The sequence below is a fragment of the Schistocerca piceifrons genome, chromosome 8 (genome assembly GCF_021461385.2).
Source record: "Schistocerca piceifrons isolate TAMUIC-IGC-003096 chromosome 8, iqSchPice1.1, whole genome shotgun sequence".
Classification (NCBI taxonomy): Eukaryota; Metazoa; Arthropoda; class Insecta; order Orthoptera; family Acrididae; genus Schistocerca; species Schistocerca piceifrons.
Genome location: NC_060145.1, coordinates 425,844,115 through 425,871,995, shown reverse-complemented (window position 1 = coordinate 425,871,995; position 27,881 = coordinate 425,844,115). Strand labels below are relative to the sequence as shown.

General features: G+C 38.4%; 1 protein-coding gene and 1 non-coding gene across 2 annotated transcripts in view; both read right to left on the bottom strand.

Annotated features, from left to right (window-relative positions):
* The window catches only part of LOC124711227 (phosphatidylinositol 4-kinase alpha), a 205,358-nt gene that overhangs the window by 117,958 nt on the left and 59,519 nt on the right, over positions 1-27,881 (bottom strand). Inside the window, 1 exon segment of the mRNA XM_047241186.1 lies at positions 8,137-8,237. Within this exon segment, the coding sequence (XP_047097142.1) occupies positions 8,137-8,237 (101 nt within the window).
* Positions 22,616-22,690, bottom strand: Trnas-cga. The gene has a single exon. It is a non-coding gene; the product is annotated as a tRNA-Ser (tRNA).

Genomic DNA, 27,881 nt, shown 5'->3' with positions numbered 1-27,881 from the left:
ATAAATTAGTTGTTTGTTTTATGTAAGTATGTCATTATATACAAGAGAAAACACAAGATGGTACACAATGACATACAAACACAAACTCTCACGTAAAGTCACCAACGTTTTTAAGAGACAGGGAATAAACGTAGCATACACAACAAATAATTCTATCCAAAAAGACTGCCCAAAACTGGAAAAAAAATCAGATACATACACCAGAAAGCAGGTATATATCTATTACAGTGTAACACTTGTGATGGCAGATACACAGGACAAAAAGGCACAACATTTGATGTCACATACAAAGAATGCATGAGAGCCTGGAAGTGAGGGACAAACCATATACATTTGTAGAACACATAACAGAACACAATCACAAGCCAACCACTAGAGTAGAAAGCACGTTAATAATTAGAATCAACAATAAAAAATCGCCTCCTAACCCCAAGAAAATTAACACATACAGAAAACAAAAGCAGGAAAGACAACCATGTTGAATGACCAAGTACACATGCCAAACAACTCAATGTTTACACTGATGGATAAAACAATAGAGGAGCACAACAGAGGACTATTATCACAGTAATAATAATAATATCATCCAATCAATCCCTTTCTACTCACTTGTACATGAACCTCTCCACGAGACATTTAAACCAAAACTCAAATCATCTGAACACCAAAACTTTTAATCATTCTCTGACAGCTATTACATCAATATTTTAAAAAATCCATGCTTATGTACTCTGTCTCTCTGAAGCTGTTTTCAGAATATACTTCATTAGGTTGGCAGCATGTACATGAACAAACCAAACAGGATGAGAAACATAGTGAATGCACAGTAGTTATGTCTTGAACTCACAGTTTTTGATCTAATATCTATAATTAGTGACTTAAGCCTGACAGTGTGTGGTAACAATAAGGGCAAACAAGATGAAAAGTGGGAAGAAAAAAGTTCAAAATATAAAAATATGCTTATGTTTCATGAGTAGAGCTGTGGTGCAAACTCGAGCTTGTGGCCAGATGAGGGGTAACACAGGTGCCAATCAAAAACACAAAGGACTGTGAGTAATGACTTACTTACATAAAAAGCTTCTATAATCTACAGATAACACTATCAAAACAAAACTGTATCATTCTATATCCCACCGATGATGCCTTAAAGTGAAAAAGGTGAATCACATCTAGGAGAAATAAAATACAGTGCAGCAAGAAAAGGCGGTTTTTATTTATGAAACAACTATTTCTGTGCTTGCTGCGGTGATTGGCCACACAAATAAACTCGTTTCACCTGTATCTGTTGTTGTCTAAATGTTTACATATGAAATTCTTGTAAGTATCAGAACTGTGCAACTTTTGTTTATGTAAAATCCATTGGCATTGGCCACAAATGTGTGCATTTATTCCAATGGCTACAGTATCCATAATGTTCAATAACTGCTTACAATTGCACCTGACTAAGGTCTAACCATGTTTATCTGTTTCAACATAACTATGGAAAAACAATAAACCTCGTATGCAGTCACTAGCCATACATATAACAAATACATGGAAAATAATGATTAACTGTTTTACAGTACAACTGATGTTTTGTCATGTCATTAATGTGACACCATAATTTTCAGGAGTGAAACATAACACTGCGCAAAGTGTCCTCCTCCAGCCTGAATGCATGCATTGCAATGCTGCATCATGGAGTCAGCAATCTTTCCAAAATCAAAGATTTCATGGATTTCATCAAAGACTACAACTATTCTCACAAGAAGATCTTTGATTGTGTCTACCAGGATCATGTAGACGAGTTTCTTCATGTGGTCCCACACGTAAAAATCCAATGGTGTCAGATATGGGAAATGAGCTGCCCAGGGAACTGGACCATCTTGGCCAACCCACCTCTGTGGGTACAACAATCTAAATATTCACATACCACAGCAGTGGAATGTGGTGATGTGTGATCGTTTTGGAACCACATTTCCAGCCAGATAGCCAGAGGAACGTCTTCCAAATATGGGGGAAGGATGTTTTCATGGAATGCTAAATACGCCAGTCCATTTAAATGGGGAGGAAGTAGGATGGGATCCAGTCACCTACAATACCTGCCCAAATGTTTATACTAAATCTATGCTGATAAGATTTTTGTGTCCATCCAAATGTGGCTGTTTTGGGAGTTTAATGGTCCTCCTCTGGTGAAGCATGCCTCATCTGTCCACAACACCATCCATTCAAAATGAGGATATTTGTTATATTGATTTAAGTACCACGCAGAATATTGGTAACAAGAGGGATACTCCTTTGCCACCACATTGTGCACCTTCTGTAAGTGGTACAGAAATAGGTTTCTGCCAAGTAGGGCATCCAATACTGCAGCATGCAAAACTTGCAGCGACAAACAGATACATTTTACAATGTGTAGTTTACAGGCATACTTCAAGACCATCGGAATAATTTTACATACCCCCAAAGCATTACCAATGGCCCTTCAACTGATACTAGGTATTATAGCAACTGTACCAAGAAGGTTTTGTCCTAATTGAGTATTCTGTACATAGCATTCTTGTCCAGCAGTGATACTGGTTACAGCAAAACTTCCAGTCTCCCTTAATCGTTCATCAACCACTACAAAGGTATTCAAACACAGAATTATCTTGCATTGTAAGTGTTGTGGGCCCCCAGTCCATTCTGACCCACGGCATCATATATGCTAAATGCATATCGGTGTATTCCTTGAAAGAGTACTGATGACACACCACGTTACCACTACATATGTGTCAAGCCTACCTCTGTCATTGTTCTATCGCACCTCCTCCTCTGTACCTTCACAGCTAAATGTACTCTTTTAACTAAGATTGATTGCATACATATGATTCCTGATGATGATTGAATGACAAGCAGGTAGAGGTTCACTACATAGCCCAATACACTTTAAGTCGGAAGTTGTCATAGCGAAGATGGCAGTGCATAGAATTGCTGACCCATTGGCCTGTCGTTGAGTATTTTCCCCTGATTGTTTTTGTGTAGCTCTCTTGTTCAATTTGAGCAAACCACATGGAGAATATGTTTCGCAACACAGATCCTCACAGGATGTTTGAATCTGAGCGCAAAACGACCTGACTGGCTAACTTTAATGCTAAATAACTTGTACATGGCCTAACATATCATTTTTCTTTTCTTAACATTTAAGTCTCAGGACAACCTGCTCTGAAATGTACCTACAAGCAATTCAAACATTTTCTGAATATCCTGTGTGTGTGTGTGTGTGTGTGTGTGGGGGGGGGGGGGGGGGGGTGTTTGGATTTACATTTGCTGGTTATTGTCTAATCTAACAATGACTGTAAAGCCAGACATCATCTGATTTCATTGCAGAGTATACCATCTATTTACTCAGCTACAGCAACAATACCATTAATTTGAATTTATTTTTGAACATGTGTATGTAGTATCATCATAAATACAACTTAAGTTTAATTATGGTAATGGAAAGTTCTGCTAGAATGTAAATTATTTACATCAATAAAAGTAACAACTCGCCAAATAGTGGTAGAAATGTGTCATCAAAAGGCATACAAACAAAACAGAGAGAATCTTGCTGCATTTCAAATTCAGTCCACAAACCATGACCTTGTTTATGTGCCTTTTGACAACTCAACAATATAAGTTCATATTTTTGTGAGTACACTAGAAAAATGGATTACTTAGCACTATTGTAAAATGATGCATTTTTCAGCAGTGAACACATGCACATAATGTTTTGCTAAACAATATTATGTTTGTAACCACATGACAACTGTGTTCATAGAATCACTAAGAACACACACACATGTGAGACATCTTTCTCTAGCACAATGTCTGGCCAGAGCAAAGAAGGGAAATTTTGCTCTGGAATTATTTTGTGCGAATGTGTGAAATATCACATTAAAAAATAAAATGTTACGTTTCATGGACAAATATAATTAGCCAAAGCAACACCAGTTTCAAAACCAAATGGGAACAGATTGCTGTTCATGTGACTCGTGGAAGCAGGAAGTTTCACTGGGTGCAGGACTACTCATTTGTATGACTTGTTTTTGCACAATGTACAAATCTGAAGACTTTCACATCAAAGAGTGACAGACTTAATTCATCTCACTCTCCTCTTGAGAAAAATTATGCAGTAACAGATGGACCATATGCACTCAGCTGTGAACTCCGATTTTATGCAGAAAAATGGATTGTCAACTGAGCTGTGTGTCCAGAAACATACTTTGTATCAATCCTGGTGGGAGAAAATGTAAATGACATATACTTACCTATTTTATATATCATACAGTAAAGTTCTGACAGAACGTAAATAATTTATGAGTAAAGGGGACTGCTTACTGAATAACAGAAGCAGGGAGTCGTCAACAGACACACACAAAATAACGAAGACTTTGCTAGCTTTTGGAAGAAAACCTTTGATGAGCTAGGCTCTCTCTCTCTCTCTCTCTCTCTCTCTCTCTCTCTGTCTCTCTGCGCAGAGGTGTTTATTTCTACTCTAGCTCATTAAAGGATTTCTTCTGAATGCTAATACAGTTTTCATTCTTTTGTGTATGTTTGTTAGTGGCTCAATGCTTCTGCTATTAGGTGAGTGGCCTTCTTTACTCCTAAATATTTAAATTTTATGTTCCCATCTTTCATAAAAAAAATTGCATATTAAATTAAACCTGAGCCACAGTTTTAGGTTTGTGGGCACAAGTCCAGAACTAGCTTAAAATGTTTTCATTTACAATTGACTGCAGAGAGAGAGAGAGAGAGAGAGAGAGAGAGAGAGAGAGAGAGAGAGAGAGAGAGAGAGAGAGAGAGAGAGAGGACTAACAGGAGCAAAAAGAGAGATAAACATTAGCTTTCAGGAAGAGAATGCACTTTATTAATTAAAATAACGAAAAGTGTTTGACAAAATTATTCAAGGAGTACTGAAAATACAAGAACAAATTGTTAAAACAGGAGAAAACAAACAATTCTTTGTTTTGTTTGCATGCAAGACAAAAATTTTACCTTTATGTAATTTTCAAGATTATCTTCACAATAAACATTTGATTGGATATAAGGTTCACTAATTAACACATTATAGGAACTTTACAGAAAAGGCAACACAAACAGCTTAAGAGAGAGAGAGAGTACACAAAATTCAAATTTGGCACCAAACTCATTTGAGAACAAGTGAACGCCAACTGGGACTGTATAGACACACAACACTGTTTTGGAAATATGAAAAGTGTGTTATTCACAAACAAGAGTGTGAAAAATATGTGTAGTATTCATTTGTTCAAAATGGCTCTGAGCACTATGGGACTTAACATCTGAGGTCATCAGTCCCCTAGAACTTAGAACTACTTAAACCTAACTAACCTAAGGGCATCACATACATCCATGCCCGAGGCAGGATTCGAACCCGCGACCGTAGCAGTTGTGTGGTTCCAGACTGAAGTGCCTAGAATTGCTCGACCACACCGGTTGGCTATTCATTTGTGATTCTCAATAATTCATTAAAACGCAAAAGTGAAAAGGCTTTGAAAATCTATATGTAAGTGACAGTAAATACAGACATGAAATATTGTGGCACAAAGAACTTGCATTTAGTTTATAAAGTAATGTGTTAACTTGCAGATGACAAGCAACCAGTACACAGTAGTGTAGAGAAGGTCCTGCATAAGTGTATAATGTAAAATTAAGGTAATGACAAAAACAAACAAAAACTGTCTTTAGCCATAATTTTTGTAGATAAGTAACATTCAAAACATATTGAAATTTCACAGATTTGAATTAAGAAACACTACTGAAAATTGAACAAAGGTGCTGAAGCAACATCTGAAATGAGCGTTCTTCATAACAGGTGGACCTTATATCCAAAAATGTTATCAGCAAATATGACCAATGCAAGAGCAGCAAATCCAAATAATGAGTATATGTTTTAGCTGTTGGGGTTTTTACTATTTCTTGTGTGGTTCTTGACTGCTTGGATGCCTTCAGCAAAATCAAACTCTCACAATGTGAAATCGTGAACTAAGCATCATAATACTATCATAATCATTTTACAGGAAAGGTCCACTACTGTGGGGCTTAACCAATGGGAGTCTGTGCCTGCATATTCACATGTACCAACTAGATATGCCACCATGCTACTATCAACAAGGTGCCACCAGGCAAACACCTTTAAAATCTCATGCCCCTCTCAAGATCTCTTAACCTGAGGATCACAGATCATCTTACTCCTGAATCATGTACCATCATCTTATGGGTTTTTCTAATTATATAGCCTGCTCTATCGAATGATGATTTCCAGTTACACACTGGATGTCACCCTGGTGTGGCTGAACATTAGCTCCAACTTACTGCTTAGTTCCTTTGTTCATTTATTAAAGACAGTACAAATGTTAAATGCCATTTGTAATCTATATTGGTTCCACTTGTACTCCACACTTATCATTACTTATATCATTTTCCCCAACAGAAACATTCGGCACGTACAAAGTCTACTGTTCAACATTTGGCAATATGGTACTCAATTGATCAACGAACCGATGCTTTATTCCTCTTCATCTTAATCAAATTTGCACTCACAAATAACTATTTAATTTCTGAGGGGCACACACACAAATATTTATTGAGCACAATAATGGAAGAATCCAGAATGTTTCCCTGTAATGGCAGCTTTGACAGTTCACTTAGGGAAGACTTTTCCACAAATACAAGGACAGTCAACAGCTTCTCTGGTTCTGAAAAAATATCTTTACTAATTGAAATAATGGAGAAGCTTAACTACTGTACTCTTTATGATCACCCTATTTTCACAGGTAAGATTTACCTGTTCCATATCTGAATCTCACGCTATACTCCTTTTGTTTAGCTACATTTAGCTGATGGACAGCTTCATGTCAAATCCACAACCCAAATACAGTAATGGGCAATACAACTGCGACAGTTCTCAATGTTTTCATGTGAAATGCTTCCCCACCTTCAGATGTTGCATACATAGTAAATGAGTGTGTTTCAGTAACAAGCTATACAAGCTATACATGAATACACCACCAATTTCATCATAGCTTTCACCTCACTATTACCCCACCAATCTAATTTAAAAGCAAAGCAAAGCAAAGCAAATGTTCTATGTCATATCAAATCAATCAGGGAAAACAAAGTAGTATAGTTCTTGGCACACAAAAATATCCATGCCTGCAATGCATCAACTGACTAATTCTAAAGGTATGCTGCAATATGAGGACCACTATCATATCCAGCATTTTTCTTACACCACAAAGAGTTGCTCCCTGTCAACCTCCAAAATATCTTTATCACATTCATTTTGCCACTAAAAGCCTGGTTGCAACTATGCAATTTATTCTTACTAACAAAATGTCTACTGATATCAGAATCTCGCATCGAGGCACACCATAAGAGGCATATGTGCCAGTATAAGTCATTGCAGCAAGAAACAGGTGGTTTTTATTTTCAAAACGAATATTTTTGTGCTTGCTGCAGATGATGGCTATGCAAACTAACTTGTTATTCTTGTCATAATTTATCATCTGCTTCCATTGATTTCCATTTCATTTCTTTGAATCCAGTAACTTAATGAACTTATAATATACACCATTTCTAGTATCTATGCCAGCCCAATTAATGATATGAAAGAATTCAAAAATAAAGATTCACCTGCAAGTAATGCATGCAGTGTGTCAGTTAAAGTTCAGTCAATTATCAATCTTTTTAGCAAAATGAGAACTGTTGAGCTGCCAGTGAGCAAGAATGGACTATGATAATGGGGCTACACTGCTACTGCTATACTGGAAAATGTGAGTGACTCAGAACTAAATGAGTAGCAAGTCACACCAAAGCTTGGACTTCGACCATGTCATTGCCTAACTTAATTTTAATTTTCAGCAAACATGTCCTTTATGAGTTACATTTTTGACTATAACATTTTCCATTTTTCAGATCAGATCTCAGTTCCTTCTGTCATAAGTGGTTCCAAATTCTCTAACCCAGCAGCTCATTTAATTTTTCCCTCTCTCAACATATTTGGATTTCCTTCATAAGGATTTGTTCCATGAAGAGATTATCTTAAAATGTGTTTCTCATAACCCCCAAATTTATTCTTATTAACAAAAATGTGTACTGATATAACAGTCTCACCTCCAAGCACACCATAAGAAGAGGCATATGTGCAAGTATAAGTCTATGCCCTTGATTGCTGTTTATCTTTTCTGTCAATCTTCCACATAAACTGTCCGCACCTGAAACAAATTATTTGAAGAATTTTAATAAATCTGCAAGATTTAGTAGGAGACTTGCTTTCCACAACACTGACGGCAAAGTGAACTTTACGTGTCTATTATATTAAAAGAAGTTTACTCCATTTTAGAATGAAATTACAAAAATGTAGAATTATTATGTCTGTAAGGGTTCATTTTCTTTGGCAATGTACTTGTTTTGCTTTATTCATGACATTTCACCTTTGTCTTTCTATGCATTAGAATGCATAAACATTTAAAAGAAGAATGAAAGGAAATAGTTAGCATCCTAACTTACATTGTTTATCTCCTGAACATCTCATAAACACATTAGTATTTCACAGCCACACAAAATAAATGCAGTATGCTGACACTAATTTCCATCCCTGAGCATCTACATCCACATTCATACCGTGCAGACCACTGTGAACTGCAAGCCTGCTGATACTTTGCATTGTATGGCATGTTATTGTTTCTTCTTGTTAAATAAGTGTATGGCACTGGGAATGATAAATACCTATGTACACACTGTAATCAGTCTAATCTTCTATTCACCGTTCCTAAGGGAGCAATACATATGAGACTGAAGAATATATCTAGATTCCTCACTTAACACTGCCCTTCAAACATTATAAGTTGGGTTTTGAGGGTAACACACATATTTTCAAGGTTTTGCTGACTCAAAGTTTTCAGTATTTCTGTGATACTGTGTCATGAGTCAAACAAACCTGTTACCATCCATGTGCTTTTCTTTGTATAAACTCAATAGTCCCTGTTAGTCCAATATTGTATTAATCCTTTGCATTTGAGCAATATTCTACGATGGACCATACGTGTGATTTTTAAGCAGACTCTTTTGTAGACACACTGCATTTTCCCATATGCTGCCAAGAAAACAAAGTCTGTTGTCAGTCTTACCTGTGGTAGAACCTATGTGATCATTCCGTTTCACGTTCCTACAAATTGTTATACCTACATAATTCTATGTGTTGACTGATTATGATATAGCTCACTGATGATATAGTCATGGGCTACTACATATTTTCATTTTGTGATGCGCACAGTTTTATATTTCAGTATTATGAAAATGATAGGTTGCTACTCACCATGTAGTGGAGATGTTGAGTTGCAGACAGCAAAACAAAAAGACTGTCACACAAGCAACTTTTCAGCCAAAATGGCCTTCATCTGAATTAGACAACATCCATACTCACATACACATTACCCCACAATCTCTGGTTGCCAAGGCAAGAGAATGTGGTCACGTGCATGAGAGTTTCATGTGTGTGTGTGTGTGTGTGTGTGTGTGTGTGTGTGTGTGTGTGTGTGTGTGTGTGTCTAATATAGATGAATACCTTTTGGGCCAAAAGCTTACTTGTTTTACAGTAATTTTCTGGTGCATGTCTGTGACTCAACAGCTCTGTTATATGGTGAATAGCATTTTATCCTTTTCATAATATTGTCATTATTCCATCCCGGATTTTCCACTGTTCAGTTTTATATTTCTGAACATATAAAGGAAGTTTCCATCTTTGCATGACTTTGAAATCTAATTATGATCTGACTAGATACTGAAGTAGTTTTTTCAGATATTACTTCATTACACCTAACAGTATCACCTGCAAAAAATCTGAGGTTAATATTGTCTGCCAGGTCATCAATATACAACAAGAACTGGAATACTGCCAACACATTTCCCTTTTACATCTGTTGATGTGCATTGGTGTACAACTGTGATAAATGCTTTTCAGAAGTAAATAAATATTGCATCCACCTGATTACCTTTATTCATGGCATGCCTTTCAGAACATCATGTGAGAAAACCACAAACTGGGGCTTGCATGATACTCATTTTCGCAATCCATGCTCATTGGCATGGACAAGGTGATTCTGTTCGATATACTTGATTATGTTTGTGCTCAGAATGTGAGCTAGGATTCTATGAGAGATGCACATCAATGGGATTGGGCAGTAGTTTTATGGATCACTTTGGGTGGTTGTGGTGTTGTGGTCTTCAGTACTGAGACTGGCTTGATGCAGCTCTCCATGCTATTCTACCCTGTGCAAGCTTTCTCACCACCCTGTACCTACTGCAACCTACATCCTTCAGAATCTGCTTAGTGCATTCATCTCTTGGTCTCCCTCTATGATTTTTACCCTCCACACGGCCCTCTAATATTAAATTGGTGATCCCTTGTTGCCTCAGAACATGTCCTACCCACCGATCCCTTCTTCTAGTCAAGTTGTGCCACAAATTTCTCTTCTCCTCAGTTCTATTCAATACCTCCTCATTAGTTATGTGATCTACCCATCTGATCTTCAGGATTCTTCTGTAGCACCACATTTCAAAATCTTCTATTCTCTTCTTGTCCAAACCATTTATCGTCCATGTTTCACTTCCATACAAATATTTTCAGAAACGGCTTCCTGACACTTAAATCTATACTCGATGTTAACAAATTTCTCTTCTTCAGAAACACTTTCCTTGCCATTGCCAGTCTACATTTTATATCCTCTCTACTCTGACCATCATCTGTTATTTTGCTCCCCAAACAGCAAAACTCATTTACTATTTTAAGCGTCTCATTTCCTAATCTAATTCCCGCAGCATCACACGATTTAATTCGATTACATTCCATTATCCTCGTTTTGCTTTTGTTGATGGCCATCTTATATCCTCCTTTCAAGACACTGTCCATTCCATTCAACTGCTCTTCCAAGTCCTTTGCTGTCTCTGACAGAATTACAATGTCATCGGCGAACCTCAAAGTTTTTATTTCTTCTCCATGGATTTTAATTCCTACTCCGAATTTTTCTTTTGTTTCCTTTACTGCTTGCTTAATATACAGATTGAATAACATTGGGGATAGGCTACAACCCTGTCTCGCTCCCTTCTCAACCACCGCTTATCTTTCATGCCCATTGACTCTTATAGCTGCCATCTGGTTTTTGTACAAATTGTAAATAGCCTTTCGCTCCCTGTATTTTACTCCTGCCATCTTCATCTTCAGAATTTGAAAGAGATTATTCCAGTCAACATTGTCAAAAGCTTTCTCTAAGTCTACAAATGCTAGAAATGTAGTTTTGCCTTTCCTTAACCTATCTTCTAAGGTAAGTCGTAGGGTCAGTATTGCCTCAAGTGTTCCAACATTTCTATGGAATCCAAACTGACCTTCCTCAAGATCGGCTTCTACCAGTTTATCCATTCATCTGTAAAGAATCCGCATTAGTATTTTGCAGCCGTCACTTATTAAACTGATAGTTCAGTAATTTTCGCATCAGTCAACACCTGCTTTCTTTGGGATTGGAATTATTATATTCTTCTTGAAGTCTGCAGGTATTTCACCTGTCTCATACATCTTGCTCACCAGATGGTAGAGTTTTGTCAGGGCTGGCTCTCCCAAGACTGTCAGTAGTTCTAATGGAATGTTGTCTACTCCCAGGGCCTTGTTTCAACTTAGGTCTGTTAGTGCTCTGTCAAACTCTTCACGCAGTATCATATCTCCCATTTCATCTTCATCTACATCCTCTTCCATTTCCATAATATTGTCTTCAGGTACATCGACCTTGTATAGACCCTCTATATACTCCTTACACCTTTCTGTTTTCTCTTTTTTGCTTAGAACCGGTTTTCCACATGAACTTTTGATATTCATACAGGTAGTTCTTTTTTCTCCAAAGATCTCTTTAATTTTCCTGTAGATTGTGTCTATCTTACCCCAAGTGAGATATGCCTCTACGCCCTTACATTTGTCCTCTAGCCATCCCTGCTTAGCCATTTAGCACTTCCTGTTGATCTCATTTTTGAGACGTTTGTATTCCTTTTTGCCTTCTTCATTTACTGCATTTTTACATTTTCTCCTTTCAATATATCTCCTGTTACCCAAGGATTTCTACTAGCCCTTGTCTTTTTACTTGCTTGATACTCTGCTGCCTTCACTATTTCATTCCTCAAAGCTACCCATTCTTCTTCTACTGATTTTCTTTCCCTCATTCCTGTCAATCAGTCACTTTGGGTATCTTTCTTGAATAGAGTATGACCTGGACTTTCTTCCAATCACTAAGAACAATTTTTGTTAGTGGGAACTACAACATTTTATGGTTAACACTGGAGCTAACTCAGTAACAAATTGTATTTAGAATCTGACAGATCTCATAGGGTGCTCGAGTCTTGTTTAATTTTTGTGATTTTGTGTTTTTCTCAATGCCATTGACACTAATAACTACATCATTTGCCTTAGCAGTGATGTGATAGTTAAACTGGGATGGAACATATGTATCTTCTTAGTAAAGAAATATTTGAAAACGAAATTGAGTACTTCTTCTTTTGCTTTTCTACCCCGTATTTCATTTCCTACATCATCAATGAGCATTAGGACACTAACTTTGGTGTTACTGACAGCCTTATTACACAATCGGAATATATTTGAATTTTGAGAGAAGTCATTCGATAAAATTTTGCAATGACAGTCATTTAAGACTTTGCATTTCGCCCTGATGACAGCCAAATGTGTTTCATTAAGTGTCTTTTTGTCTATAGCCCTATGCTTTGTTTTAGACATAGTAACCACTGTTCCTTTACAGTGACTGCATGCCATGCAACGCCCCTCCCATCACAAACTGTTCTAGTAGGTACATAACTATCCAATGCATGGTCACTATTCATTTAAACTTGAGCCACAATGCATCTTCAAACACTGCCATAGGCAAATGTTTTGAGTTTCTATTTGAGATGTTACATGACTACCTCTTTATGTAACTTACTGAACTTCTAAATCTTCCAACTGCAGCAGTAGTTCTATAAGGGAGATGTATTTTAAAGTGTGTACTGCTCATATGGCTTCCTTGTGTTGCCTATGATTTTGGTAAAACTACTTTTTCAAGCACAGCACAAATGGATTTATTGGTAGGAAATCATTATTTTTAAATGAAATAATTTTTAAATGCAATAATTCATCACATTTTGAAGCAATTCTTTATTTAGTTCAGTGTATACATCAGTAAATAACACCATGGAAACTATAATAGCTGTAAGAGTACATAAATTTGTAGTAGAAGTGTTACAAATTTATTGAGTTTCTATTCAAATGAACAAAAATCCTGGAAAGTCCATCAATTTCCACAATCAAACTGCCATTATTGTCTTGCCAAGCATAATTGAACTAGAATCAGAAACTAGCAATTATGAACAGTTTACAAATAAAATACATAAAATGAAGTACGTTTGGGTGTTTGTGTGTTTTGTATGTGTGAATGTGTGTACTACTGTTAGAAAAAGAGATTGTGCTTAAAAGCTAGAATGAATGCTGTTTTCTGTTACATGTTTCTGTGCTCCACACATTGATTCGCTATAGGTGAGTGGTTTGCCTTTCCCTTATTTTATGCCTTGTTCAATCCAGTAATTTCCATTACTTTTTTAAAAAGAAAATGAAAACTTCTACTTTTTTTAAAAGTAATTACATCTCTTTCTCAATTCAGAGTTAAGGGAAGAAATGTATATAGTTGCTAACATTCCAAAGCTGTCAACAGAAAAATGACACAATACGCTGCATATCCAAGAGGAAATGTTTAGGAGAGAGTGGAAGGGAAGTTGGTGTGATCACAAGCAAAGGATACGTTGGGAGAGGAAATTGGAAGGAAAATAAGGTTCACATGACTAACAGCTACATTATAAACAGTGCATTCAACCATTGTTGACAATGTACCTACTTGCAATCCCCTATATAATGTATGGATCATTATCCTTCAGTTATTGTCTGTATCTAGACAGCAGTGTGATGTTTAGGTATTTTATTGGACAAATGTATACATTCTGCTTATCACAGATTAAGTCACAAAATATTTACAAGGAAAATTGCCATCAAAATAAAACACGAATTAAGTATATATAGAAAAAAATCTGTACTTACCATCACAGCAGGTACACATGGATAGCATTAAAGTCTCTAACACCTGGGCGTTATTTCTGAAACTTATTTCTGGGACTTATTTAATTTGGCAACAGAAGTGATAGGGTTAGTGAAAGTGGGACTAATTAGGAAACGACAATGAGTGTTTCTCTGGCCTAGGAAGTCACATAATGATAAAGGTTCACAAATCAGACAGAACACTATGACATGCTGTAAATAAAATCACAGATACGACGATGTGGCCAGAACAAGAGAGAAACAAAAATGGTGAAGGAAAAAAAAGGCGTGAGTATATGAAAAATTAAAAGAAGAGACAAGAAATGAATACAAAAGAAAGCATAATGCTAGTAGTGACAACAAGCGGGCAGTGTGGGAAGAGGAGTAGTGGGAAGAGGAGTAGTGATGTGAGGGTTCAGAAATGAAAAGGAGACTGATGATAACAGAAAAATTTTCTGTGTGCCATTTGTCTTTTGCATCCCGAGATGGTGGGTTATGATGGGGATGAAATGTCTTGTACAAAGACAAGTAATCCTGGTCTTAATATACGCTGATGGAAAAAAACTGCGACACCAAAAAATAATTGCTGCAGAGTAATTTATTTAATCATATGGCTAGAGCCCCCTGTCGGGAAGACCGTTCACCGGGTGCCGGTCTTTCAATTTGACGCCCCTTCAGTGACCTGCAGTCGATGAGAATGATAGGATGATGATGATGATGATGATGATGATGATGATGATGATGATGACAGCACAATGCCCAGTCCTTGAGTGGAGAAAATTCCCTGATCCAGCTGGGAATCGGACCCAAGCCCAGAGGATTGACAATTTGTTACGCTGACCATTCAGCTACCAGGGGCAGACGTGCAGAGTCATGAAATTTCAGGAATACATTTGCCTATTTAAGTGATTAACATTACAAGATCAGAAGTTAATTGAAGAGCGAGATAAGCTATTGCAAATGTGAAGTGTTGGTCTAACTGCCAGAATACTGAATGCAAGCATGCAAATGTGCATGCACTGTGTTTTACATGTGCCAGATGTCAGTTTATGGGAGGGAATTCCATGTCTGTTGCAATTGGTCAACCAATACTGGGACGGATGATGATCAAGTTGTTGTCCAATTACGTCCCGTATGTGCTCAATTGGAGACAGATCTGGTGATTGACCAGGTCCTGATGACATGTCGGCACTCTGTAGAGCATGTTGGGTTACAACAACAATATGTGGGTGAGCATTATCCTGTGAGAAAAAACTCTTGGAATGCTGTTCATGAATGACAGCATGACAGGTCAAATTAGCACACTGATATACAAATTTTCAGTGCAGTCAGAGTGCGTGGGATAACCATGAGAGTGCTCCTGCTGCTCCTGCTTCTCGTAGCCCTATTACACAACCTCATTCAAACTCAGTGAGCCGTGGATAATGGCATCCTCGTTGCCATAAAGGCATTCTTGATACCATCACCTCACCACATTCAATCTCAAAGGTATAACTAACACTCACAATCCTTACAGCATGTATTTAAATCAAATGTGATTTGCATAATAATAGTGGTGCAACCAGCACTACTCTTATGCAACTGGCGTGAAATTTGAATAGAAATCATCTTTCAGGAGTATAAATACATGTACCAACTTTTGTTGTCTCGACAACTCCTCCTTGGTGTTGCAAAATTTTTCTCCATCAATGTCCTTCGACAGTCTCTATGAACTGAAAGATAGAATATGTGGTGGCTTATCACTATTAACTTCTTAGAGCACATTTAACCTTAGCAAACCCTACGTTTTTACACAGTTCCAACATTTACAAATGAATTGTGTTATTGGACGAAACCACATCTTTACAGAAATACACGGTATAACGTCAGGGGAAACGATTCAATTGAATTTGTTGTTAAAACAAGATATGCCTAATAGAAGAAAGTGTCACACTGAAAGTGTCATATCATACAAGATTTTTTAATATATGTAGGTTATACACAAATTTATTTCAGTGCCTTCTGTATATAGAAGGGGACGATTTTCAAATATTCCCCTACGACAAAAAAATACACATTCACATTTTGCACGACTTGTTGCCAATAATACTTTTTGTATTATTGAAGCTTCATCAGCAGAATGACCGACTCTGGCCTGCTTCAATAGTTTGGATATGCCTGTTAACCAGTATTCCACGCAAAGCCACTGGGAATTCAAAGAATTCCGTTTAATATGAGAAAGTTATGTACACAAACATCAAATCAGACAGACGGCCTCTTGGTATAGGTAGTGATGCTAAAATTATCATTCCTTGATACATGCAACATACCATCACAGCACCTTATGGTGGTCACTGAAGACCATACCGAGTTCAACTTTTGGGCAGTAACCCCAGGCACTGAAGACCGACTAGATCAGGGTGTCAGGTTTCATCATCCTTGTTCACAGACTTTACTGAATTGACCTTCCTTTATACATGTGTAAGGTTGATGCCACAGATATGTCCTTTATATAAGGACTCAGATATCAATAACCACTAGTCAGTCTGTCTGCTTATGAACTTTTCACAGATTACTGTAAAGTTAGTGTGATGATGATTATGATGATCTCACTGTGGATGAAACATGGATACATTACTGTACTCCTGAGACCAAAGAACAATCTAAACAATGGGTTATCAAGGGAGAATCTGCACCAAAAAAGGCAAAGACCAGTCCTTCAGCCGGAAAGGTTATGGTGACTGTCTTTTGGGATTCGCAAAGGATAATCCTCATCAACTATCTGGAAAAGGGTAAAACTATTACAGGTGCATATTATTCATTGTTATTGAACAGTTTGAAAATCGATCTGCAAGAAAAATGCTGGCGAATGGACCGCAAAAAGTCCTTTTTCCAATACGACAATGCTCCAGCACACACCTCAGCAGTTGTGGTCGCAAAATTAATGGAAATAGGATTACAACTCGTTTCACATCCCCCACTATTCTCCAGACTTGGTTCCTTCGGACTACTATTTGTTCCCCAATTTAAAGAAATGGCTGGCAGGACAAAGATTTTATTCAAACGAGGAGGTGATTGCAGCAACTAATAGTTATTTTGCAGACTTAGACAATTCCTATTATTCGGAAGGGATCAACAAATTAGAACAACATTGGACAAAGTGTATAAGTCTAAAAGGAGACGATGTTGAAAAATAAAAAAGGTTTACCCCAAACACGTAAGTAGTTTTTATTTTTGCGCGGACTTTCAAATGCCCCTCATATCACACGCCTTCCCCATACTACACACAGACAGCACATTCACTGACACTACATGCACTATGCATATTTCTGACTAGCAGTCATTCCTTGCCAGGTGATGCTACTATATCCTAGAGAGGTTTATATTGTTAGTGGTTGTAATGTTCTGTCTGATAAGTGTATAAACACTCTTGTAAATCACATAATGGAATTTTTATGTGGATAGCACAATAGCTCATGACAATAGGACTCTACTAGATTTTAAAATAAGATTTGTTTGAGTAAGTATTGTGAGAAATTGGAAGAGAAAGGGGCATTGCTGAACACCATATAAAAGAGCAAAACCTAACTAATTAGACACTTATTAATCAACCATAAGAACAAGATGGCAGTTACAGTGATGTGTAACAAAAACAGTGAACTGAAGGTGAACTGTAAGATGTCCACCTGGTTGCCAGATGAGAGAAAGCAGTTTGCTTAGATGTTACCTGACACCCACTGAAGATGCCTTGTAAAAAAAAAGGCGAAACGCATCAGGGCGCATAAATAAAAATAAAAATTCAATGTGCAGCATGCAAAAGGCATTTTCTTTGAAACAACTGCAATTTATACACAGCTGCTGTGAAAATGGCCACTACAAGAAACGTGTTATCTTGGAAACTGCATAACTTCTTTGGTGTTTGAGAAGCACTGTGGTGAGTCTCCTCACCACATGGTGAAACCATGTCCAGATGTCATGGGGTTGGACAGCTACCCTTTATTACAGATGTCTCATGTCATAGTCTGGCCAGACAGGTAAAACAGGACAGGTGGTGAACTGTGGCGAGACTAACATCAGACTTTAATGCTGGGCGAAGTACTAGGGTGTCTGAACATAAAGTGCACTGAACACTCCTAATGATAGGCCTCCGCAGCTGATGACCTATGCATGTGCTAATTGTTAACACCATAACATCAGTCAACACAACTGAAATGAGTACGTGACCATTGGCACTGGACATTGGTACAGTGCCAGGGTGTCGCATGGTCTCATGAATCCTGATACCTTCTTCATCATGCCAAGGGGAGGGTGCAAATCTCTCCTCTTTCAGAGGAATTGCTCTACAACACCTGTACTGTGGGACGGAGACAAGCTAGCGGCAGCTCCATTATGTCCTGGGGAACATTCACACAGGCATCCATGAGGCCAGTGGAGACTGAGCAAGGCACCATAAGGGCCAATGAGTATCATACATTGGTTGCAGACATGTATACCCTTTGATGACAATCATGTTTCTTGATGGCAGGGGTAATTTTCAACAAGATAAGGCGCTATGTCAAAAGGCCAGGAGTGAGGTGGACTGGTCTGAGGAAATTAGTGGCAAGTTCCAGTTGATGTACTGGCCCCCCAACTTGAAAGATCTGAACCTGTTTGAACACATCTGGGATGTAACTGAACTGGCGTCAGAGCTTATTGCCCACCTCCCCAGAATGTAAGGGGAATTAAGTGACTTGTGTGTGAAGACAAGGTGTCAACTAGCTCCAGCGACCTACGAAGACCTCACTGCTTTCACGTCATGATGCGTCACTGCTATTATCAATTCTAAAGGTGGATGATGCACGTGGTCATAATGTTCTGGCTGATCAGTGTAATTTTGACATGTGTATTCAACTTACGTATAATCACAATTGTAGTTTTCTTACATATTATCAGCATACCTGTTAAAATTCTTAACAAGTCTTCAAAGTTATCACTGTGCAATGAGCAGAATTTTAGCCACCTACTGTTTGTATTTCAGGTGGGACATTCTGCAGAAATGGATTGTTATTTGTATATGTAGTTGATCTGAATCTTTTATGCCTCATCAAAGCATTGGCAAACTAAGCCAGTCAGATGCCCGAGGCAGCGAAACTAAATGAATCCCCCAGTGTGGTTGGAAAATGATGTAATTGTAGTGTACATTTTTTGTAAATATTGAGTAATATAGATGTAGTTGCCGAAAAAGATAAGCATTTATACTGTGTTTACTCTGCACTCTACTAATTGTAACATACACCACTGGCCATTAAAATTGCTACACCAAGAAGAAATGCAGATGGTAAACGGGTATTCATTGGACAAATATATTATACTAGAACTGACATGTGATTACATTTTCACGTAATTTGGATGAATAGATCCTGAGAAATCAGTACCCAGAACAACCACCTCTGGCTGTAATAATGGCCTTGATACGCCTGGGCATTGAGTCAAACAGAGTTTGGATGGCGTGTACAGGTACAGCTGCCCATGCAGCTTCAACACAAAATTCAACACGATATCACAGTTCAGCAAGAGTAGTGACTGGCGTATTGTGACGAGCCAGCTGCTCGGCCACCATTGACCAGACGTTTCCAATTGGTGAGAGATCGGGAAAATGTGCAGGCCAGGGCAGCAGTCAAACATTTTCTGTATCCAGAAAGGCCCGTACAGGACCTGCAACATGTGGTTGTGCATTATCCTGCTGCAATGTAGGGTTTCGCAGGGATCGAGTGAAGGGTAGAACCACACGTCGTAACACATCTGAAATGTAACGTCCACTGTCAATGCGAACAAGAGGTAACCGAGACGTGTGACCAATGGCACCCCATACCATCACGCCTGGTGATACACCAGTATGGCGATGACGAATACACGCTTCCAATGTGCGTTCGCCGTCATGTCGCCAAACACAGATGCGATCATCATGATGCTGTAAACAGAGCCTGGATTCATCCGAAAAAATGGCGTTTTGCCATTCGTGCACCCAAGTTCATCATTGAGTACAACATCGTAGGCGCTCCTGTCTGTGATGCAGCGTCAAGGGTAACCGCAGCCATGGTCTCCGAGCTGATAGTCCATGCTGCTGCAAATACCCTCGAACTGTTCGTGCAGATGGTTGTTGTCTTGCAATCGTCCCCATCTGTTGACTCAGAGATCGAGATGTGGCTCCACGATCCATTACAGCCATGCGGATAAGATGCCTGTCATCTCGACTGCTAGTGATACGAGGCCGTTGGGATCCAGCACGGCGTTCCGTATTACCCTCCTGAACCCACCGATTCCATATTCTGCTAACAGTCGCTAGATCTCGACCAACGTGAGCAGCAATGTTGTGATATGATAAGCAGCAATCGCGATAGGCTGCAATCCGCCCTTTATCAAAGTCGGAAACGTGGTGGTATGCATTTCTCCTCCTTACACAAGGCATCACAACATTTCACCAGGCAATGCCAGTCAACTGCTGTTTGTGTATGAGAAATCGGTTGGAAACTTTCCTCATGTCAGTACGTTGTAGGTGTCGACACCGGCGCCAACCTTATGTGAATTCTCTGAAAAGCTAATTATTTGCATATCACAGCATCTTCTTCCCGTCAGTTGAATTTCGCGTCTGTAGCACATCATCTTCATGGTGTAGCAATTTTAATGGCCAGTGGTGTACGTACTTAAAGGTATTGATGAGAATCTTAGAATATGAAACAGCATTTAGCACAACAACCATCAGATTTCAATGAAATAATAGAGAATAGAATAAAAAAAATAATTTTTATATGTCTGGAAATAAGGCTTGTACAATGATAATATCAATCAGTTTTGTAACCTTAGTACGAGGTAGAGTTATTTACTGATAATATTAGATTACACGCTTTTGTGCCTTTGTTTTACTGAAATTCTCAATAATGTCATTTCATGTCATGTCACTGAACTCTATTTAATTTGGAAGTTTTCTTACAGTTGATAAAAATGGACAGACTGGCATTCCAGTCCGAATTGCTGGTGATGGCAGTCAGGCGGTCATGTGTGCTTCAAGCGTGTACGACTGAATGAATTGAATGAATGAATGAATGAATGAATGAATGAGAGCGCGCGCGCGTGTGCGTGTGTGTGTGTGTGTGTGTGAATTCCTTCCTTGAAAAAGGCTTTGGCTGAAAGCTAAATGTGTAACAAACGGTCTTTTTGTTGTGTCTGTCTGCAATTTAATGAGACATCTCTATGGTAAGTAGCAATCTATCCTCTTCCTTAAATTGTTGACAATTGCACTAATCATTCCTGATTCATCACAGTGTCTAGATAATTTAAATTAATTTTAGTTCAGAAAACTTCTCTTGCTTGATATGACTCAGACATAAATGATAAAGAACTATTGAATTATAAGTGATATACAGTGTAATGATTCACTGGAGTTCCATTTAATCGTAAATTGGAGGATTCATTGGGCTGTCCACTGAGCAGCAATGTCAACACTCTTATCAGCTGCACGTAGATGTCTGTGACACCTTTTTATTTCTTGCAGCACTTGCTCCTGATCAAACTATCATAAATTCCATTGCTACAGCCAAAGTGTCATTGGAAGCTTGAAGCATAAATTTTGTTTCAGCAGTTTAGAAAATTTAGTACCTTTCCTTTATGGCAGTGTATCATTGTGGCATGTCCTGTACAAATCAGCCTATGCAATAAAACATTTCTGAATGAATTTTTCACTTTGCAGCGAAGTGTGTACCGATTTCATTTTGGAAACATCCCCCAGGCTGTGGCTAGGGAATGTCTCTGCAACATCCTTTTTTTCCAGGAGAGCCCCACAAGTTTTGCAGGAGAACTTCTGTACAGTCTGCAAGAAACCAGATGAAGTACTGGTGGGAGTAAAGCTGTAAAGATGGTCATGAGTCATGCTTGGGTAGTTTGGCTGGTACAGCACTTGCCCATGACAGACAAAGGTCCTGAGTTTCAGTCTTGGTCCAACACAGTTTTAATCTGCAAGGAAGTTTCATTCAAACATCGATCAATGAACTACTTCTCAACTTGATACTCCAACATCATGAGCTACTTTACCTGGAACTTTTTTATTTATGCTCCTTCCGCATCAGTGAAAGTTAATGTCTACTGCATTTTTAGCACTAAAAGTAACGGCATTGCCTACAAGTGTAGTTCATTCCCTCATTAAACACACATTCAGAGTTTTTAATTTGGGGAGTCACTTATTCGAACTCATTTTTGAAGACTGTAGATATTGGACTAAATTTACTACCTGCAGTATCTTGTGCCAAAATTTGATGGAGATCAAAACGGTAAAATCACATACAGCTGAAAGCAGCAAGCTGCTGCAGACCTATTATCAGGGTCTGCTTTGGATAAATCTTGCATATCCCCAAAAGTGCACACAATTATTTTCGTGTTTTCTGTTCTGACTTCAAATTAATTTAATGAGCACTCCTGTGAGTATCAGGCAATCATTTCAAACTTCCTGGCAGATTAAAACTGTGTGTTGGACCGAGACTCGAACTCGGGACCTTTGCCTTTCGCGGGCAAGTGCTCTACCAACTGAGCTACCCAAGCATGACTCATGCCCCATCCTCACAGCTTTACTTCTGCCAGTACCTCGTCTCCTACCTTCCAAACTTTACAGAAGCTCTCCTGCGAACCTTGCAGAACTAGCACTCCTGAAAGAAAGGATATTGCGGAGACGTCTTCTGTAAAGTTTGAAAGGTAGGAGGCAAGGTACTAGCAGAAGTAAAGCTGTGAGGATGGGGCATGAGTCATGCTTGGGTAGCTCAGTGGTAGAGCACTTTCCCGTGAAAGGCAAAGGTCCCGAGTTCGAGTCTCGGTCCGGCACACAGTTTTAATCCACCAGGAAGTTTCACATCAGCACACACTCCATTGCAGAGTGAAAATCTCATTCTGGAATCATTTAAAACTTCCTGTTTTTCCTACAAGTAACATTCAACTACATGTAGAAGCTGAGAAGAATGAATGTAACTTCTCTACAGTTCCAAGACTGGTGACTCTAAAGGGAACAAATGATGGAACCCCAATTTGGTTTTACAAAGAGTACTCTACAGCATTGGCCCTTCACTTATTTATCACAAATTTCTCAACCAGAACAAAGTCCCAGTAAAAAGCGCAGGTGACTCCTGTACCGTATACAAGGAGGGTAAAAGAACAGACCCTCAAAATTGCAGACCAATATCTTTAACATTGGTTTTCTACAGAATTGTTGAACATATTCTCAGTTCAAATATAAGGAAGTACCTTGAGAACGAAAAGTTTCTGTCCACAAATCAGCACGGTTTTAGAAAACATTGCTCACAAAAAACTCAGCTCCCTCTTTTCTCACATGAGATCCTGCAAATCATTGATGAAATGCAACAGGCAAATTCCATATTCCTAGATTTCTGTAAAGCACTTGATATGGTACAACACTGCTGACTGTTAACAAAGGCACATGCATACAGAACAGATTGCCAGATATATGAGTGGCTCGAAGACTTTGTAACAGTGCCCAATGCTGTCCTCTATGGCAAGTGTTCATCAGAGTATCATTAAGTGTGCCCCAAGGAAGTGTGATAGAACCACTGTTATTTTATAAATACAAGGGGGGGATCAAATATAAATGAGATTTTTGTTCCTGAACATCAACAGTTGGTAGGACTGGCCCCGTGCTTCTGTTATGCTTAGGCGGGACCATTAGAAGTGAGGAGAGCATGCTGTTAGATACTTCCTGCCGTTTCATCAGTAATGCTCATGATGTCTGAGCAACAGGTGCATCCCTCCATTGTGAAACGCATAATTATCAAATTTCTTGCTCGTGAAGGATTTACAGCAGTGAAAATTTACCAAAGATTGAGGGCACAGTTTGGTGATAAAACACGATCAAGGACGTGCGTGTTTGCCTGGCATAAAAAGTTCACGGAAAGCCAAGAATGTGTGGAAAATCAGCAACATGATCGCCGTCCTCGGACCTGCATTACAGACAAAAACATCAATGCGGTTAAAGATATTGTTAAAGACATTATTGACAATGATTGACAGACGATAATATCAGAAACTGCACAAAAAGTTGGAATCAGTTATGGGAGCTGTCAAGCAATCATCACAAAAGACCTATAGTTCCGTAAAGTGTGTTCCAGATGGGTCCCTAAACTTTTGACTGAAAATCTGAGGTTGACACATTTGGAGGTCTGTGAGAAACTTACAGCAATGTTTGCAGAAGATGGTGATGCACTTTTGAGTCGAATCATCACCTGCGATGAAACATGGGTTCACCAATACACTCCAGAATCCAAACAAGCCAGTAAGGAGTGGTGGAGGAAAGGGGAGGCAGCGTCAGTGAAAGCCAAGACTCGGATGTCAGCTGGCAAGGTTCTTTCAACCGTTTTTTTCTATCAGTGAGGCATTTTGCTGATTGACTTTTTGCATGAGTGACGCACAGTCAATGCTCCTTACTACTGCCAACTATTAAACAAGGCGAGAGTTGCATGTTGCCAAAAAAAGACAATACCTATCAATTCTCCTCCATGACAATTCGCGAGCCTGTACTGCAGCCCTAACTGTCTCCAAGCCACAGGAAATGCACTGGACTACACTTGATCATCCTCCTTACAGGCCGGACTTACAGCCCTGCCATATCCATTTATTCGGACCGCTTAATGAAGCTCTAGGAGGGTGACGATTTGAAGATGGCGAGAGTGTGGAAGACTTTGTGCGCAACTGGCTGGTGACACAATCCAGTTCTTTTTACGGTGAGGGCATCAAAAAGCTGCCAATATGCTGGGGCAAATGGATTTCCAAAGCAGGAGACTATATGGAAAAATAAATTATAACTGCCTTGCATTTTTCACTAAATGAATTTAAATAAAAAATAAAATCCCATTTATATTTGATCTGCCCTCGTACATAAATGATCTGGCAGACAGGGTTAACAGCACTCTGCGGCTGTTTGCTGCTGATGCTGTGGAGTATGGGAAGGTGTCATCATTGATTGTCTGTAGGAGGATACAAGATGACCCAGACAAAATTTCTAGTTGGTGTGATGAACCACATCTAGCTCTGAGTGTAGAAAAATGTAAGTTAATGTAAATGAATAGGAAAAACAAACCCATATGTTCGAATACAGTATTAGTAGTGTGCTGCTTGACACAGTCACATCAATTAAATATCTAATCATAATGTTGTAAAGCAATATGAAATGGAATGAGCGTGTAAGGACTGCTGTAGGGAACACGAATGGTCGACTTTGGTTTATTGGGAGAATTTTAGGAGAGTGTGGTTCATCTGTAAAGGAGACTACATATGGGTTACTAGTATGACCATTTCTTGAGTGGTGTCTGAATGTTTGGGATGCACACCAGGTCAGATTAAAGACTGACTTTGAAGCAATACAGAGGTAGGCTGCTAGATTTGTTTCCAGTAGGTCTGAACAGCAAGCAAGTATTAGGGAGATTCTTTGGGAACTCAAATAAGAATCACTGGAGTAAAAGTGATGTTCTTTTTAAGGACAACTATTGAGAAAATTTAGAGAATTGGCATTTGAGGCTGAATGCAGAATGATTCCACCACCGCCAACATACATTTTGTGTAAGGACCATGAAGATAAGGTTAGAGAGATAAGGGCTCATACACATTTTGTGTAAGGACCATTAAGATAAGGTTAGAGAATAAGGGCTCATACAGAGGCATACAGTCAGTTATTTTTCCCACACTGTTTGTGAGTGGAACAGAGAAGGATGTGGCTGGCAGTAGTAGTAGTAGTAGTAGTAGTAGTAGTGCAAGGTACTCTTTGCAATGCACCATACAGTGGCTTGCAGAGTACGTATGTAGATGCATGCATAAACTCCACAAAGACTGAATGAATGAATGATTAGCACAAAGACTGAACATAGCTTTTGGATCAACTTCTCATTTTTTGTTGTACTTCTCCGCGTGCATCTGACATTGACACAGCATTGTCATAATCCTGAGAGCTGCACAATGTATTTTCCACACATATTTTTCCAGCTGCTGTTGATTAGCTTTTGACATATCCTCTGCAGTTTTTCTAGATATAAAAAAAAATGTAAGAAGGATCCTCAAATTTCCACAATGTTGTCTTCTATATGAACGTATCTTATTTGACCCACTTGGTCAGTTCTGCTTTCATTGGGAGTGCTGTCAAAAATTACTTTGTAATGTTAACCCTTTTTTATATCTGCAATAATTTTTCCTTAAAATGTTCACCAAAAATAAAAATAAATTCAATTTGTATCCCTTTTGACATATAAAAAGGCACTCTCTTTGCCCAATCAGTGACCTCTTCTAGAACCAGTGTTCCTTCAGTACTGGATCATCTTTTGCCATGATTTCCACCAACTCTAAGAAATTGTGATGACCGCAGAAAGCAATGTTTTGCTGGGCTAAAAATACTGTAATGTCTAAAACCCAATGTAAAATGTTTCTCCATTTCTTGGTCTCATCAATAAATTATGCAAGTATTTTTAAACTATGCTTATAGGCACTCGTGCAGATAGTTTACATTGTACAGATTCTGATCTGGTTTTGACTCATAGATAAGCTGATTAACAAGTAAGGTTTTGTATATAATTTATAAATATTCCATACAAATTGTATGAATTATGATGAATTAAGCTGTGAAAATGATACCACTGCCACCTAGTGAACAGCTCCCATACTAGAGTGAGCATCAGAGTCTCGAAAATGCAGCAAGAGGAATGTGATTTGCATTTGATGTTCTGGTCTAGTTGTAGAATGTGTGGCCAGAACCCAAAAGATTATGTGATCAAATACTAGCTGTGTCAATTGTTTTTTTACTCTGTGTTTCAACCCAACATTCACCTCTTAATGATATGCAGATATGCAATTCGAAATACGATGACAATTTCCATCTGTCAATTCCTACTTTCTTAGATTATCAATTACAATTCACACTTTTAATCTACTGCAAATTCTTTGCACAACACGCAGTGAGTTATTCAACTTCGAAATATCATAATGAATGTGATCAATAATGAACTGATGACAGTGTTATCATCAGGCTGTGGTGTGAGACATACAATTTTAAATACTAAAATATTTTTAACCAATAGTTTCCTTGCAACTGTTTCAGAACGAATTCATGAGGAAAATATAAATGGTGCTTTATTTTTTATGCTACATGTAAAACATTTTCAGAAAAATTACTTCAGCAACTTTGCTTCGCTTACAAACAGTATGTTCTTCAGCAGTGCAGCAAATGACTCAAATTTCAGCTTTCTGCCTACCTTGAATCAAACCTAGATGTTGACATGATTCTCTGTGAGGAGTATGCCGTAGAGTGTCCATGACGAAGAAGTGTTGCATATGTGCTATACTTCACAGGAAAAATTCAATAATACAAACCAAACATGCACATCACATGTATTTTTTCTTATTTTTTTCTCTTATTTGTGCCACCTCAGACAGCCTCCAACACATGTTGAAACACACACACGATTCACATACAATATTTGTGTTGGTTGTAAACATATTACATACATCATGATGTTCTCCCATTATTGCCATGAGATGCCACTCCAAACCCAACTGGATGTGGGAATACACAACATTAATGCCTCCAAACAACTTTCTAGCCATGCGTTGCCTATGTCACATAATATATATGAAAGTGATGATATTCATTTACTTAACATTATTCTCTGAAATCTATTCATAACTCTATGCAATGGACCACAATCAAAATACGCTGTACCACACAAGTCATCTGGCTGTAGATTTT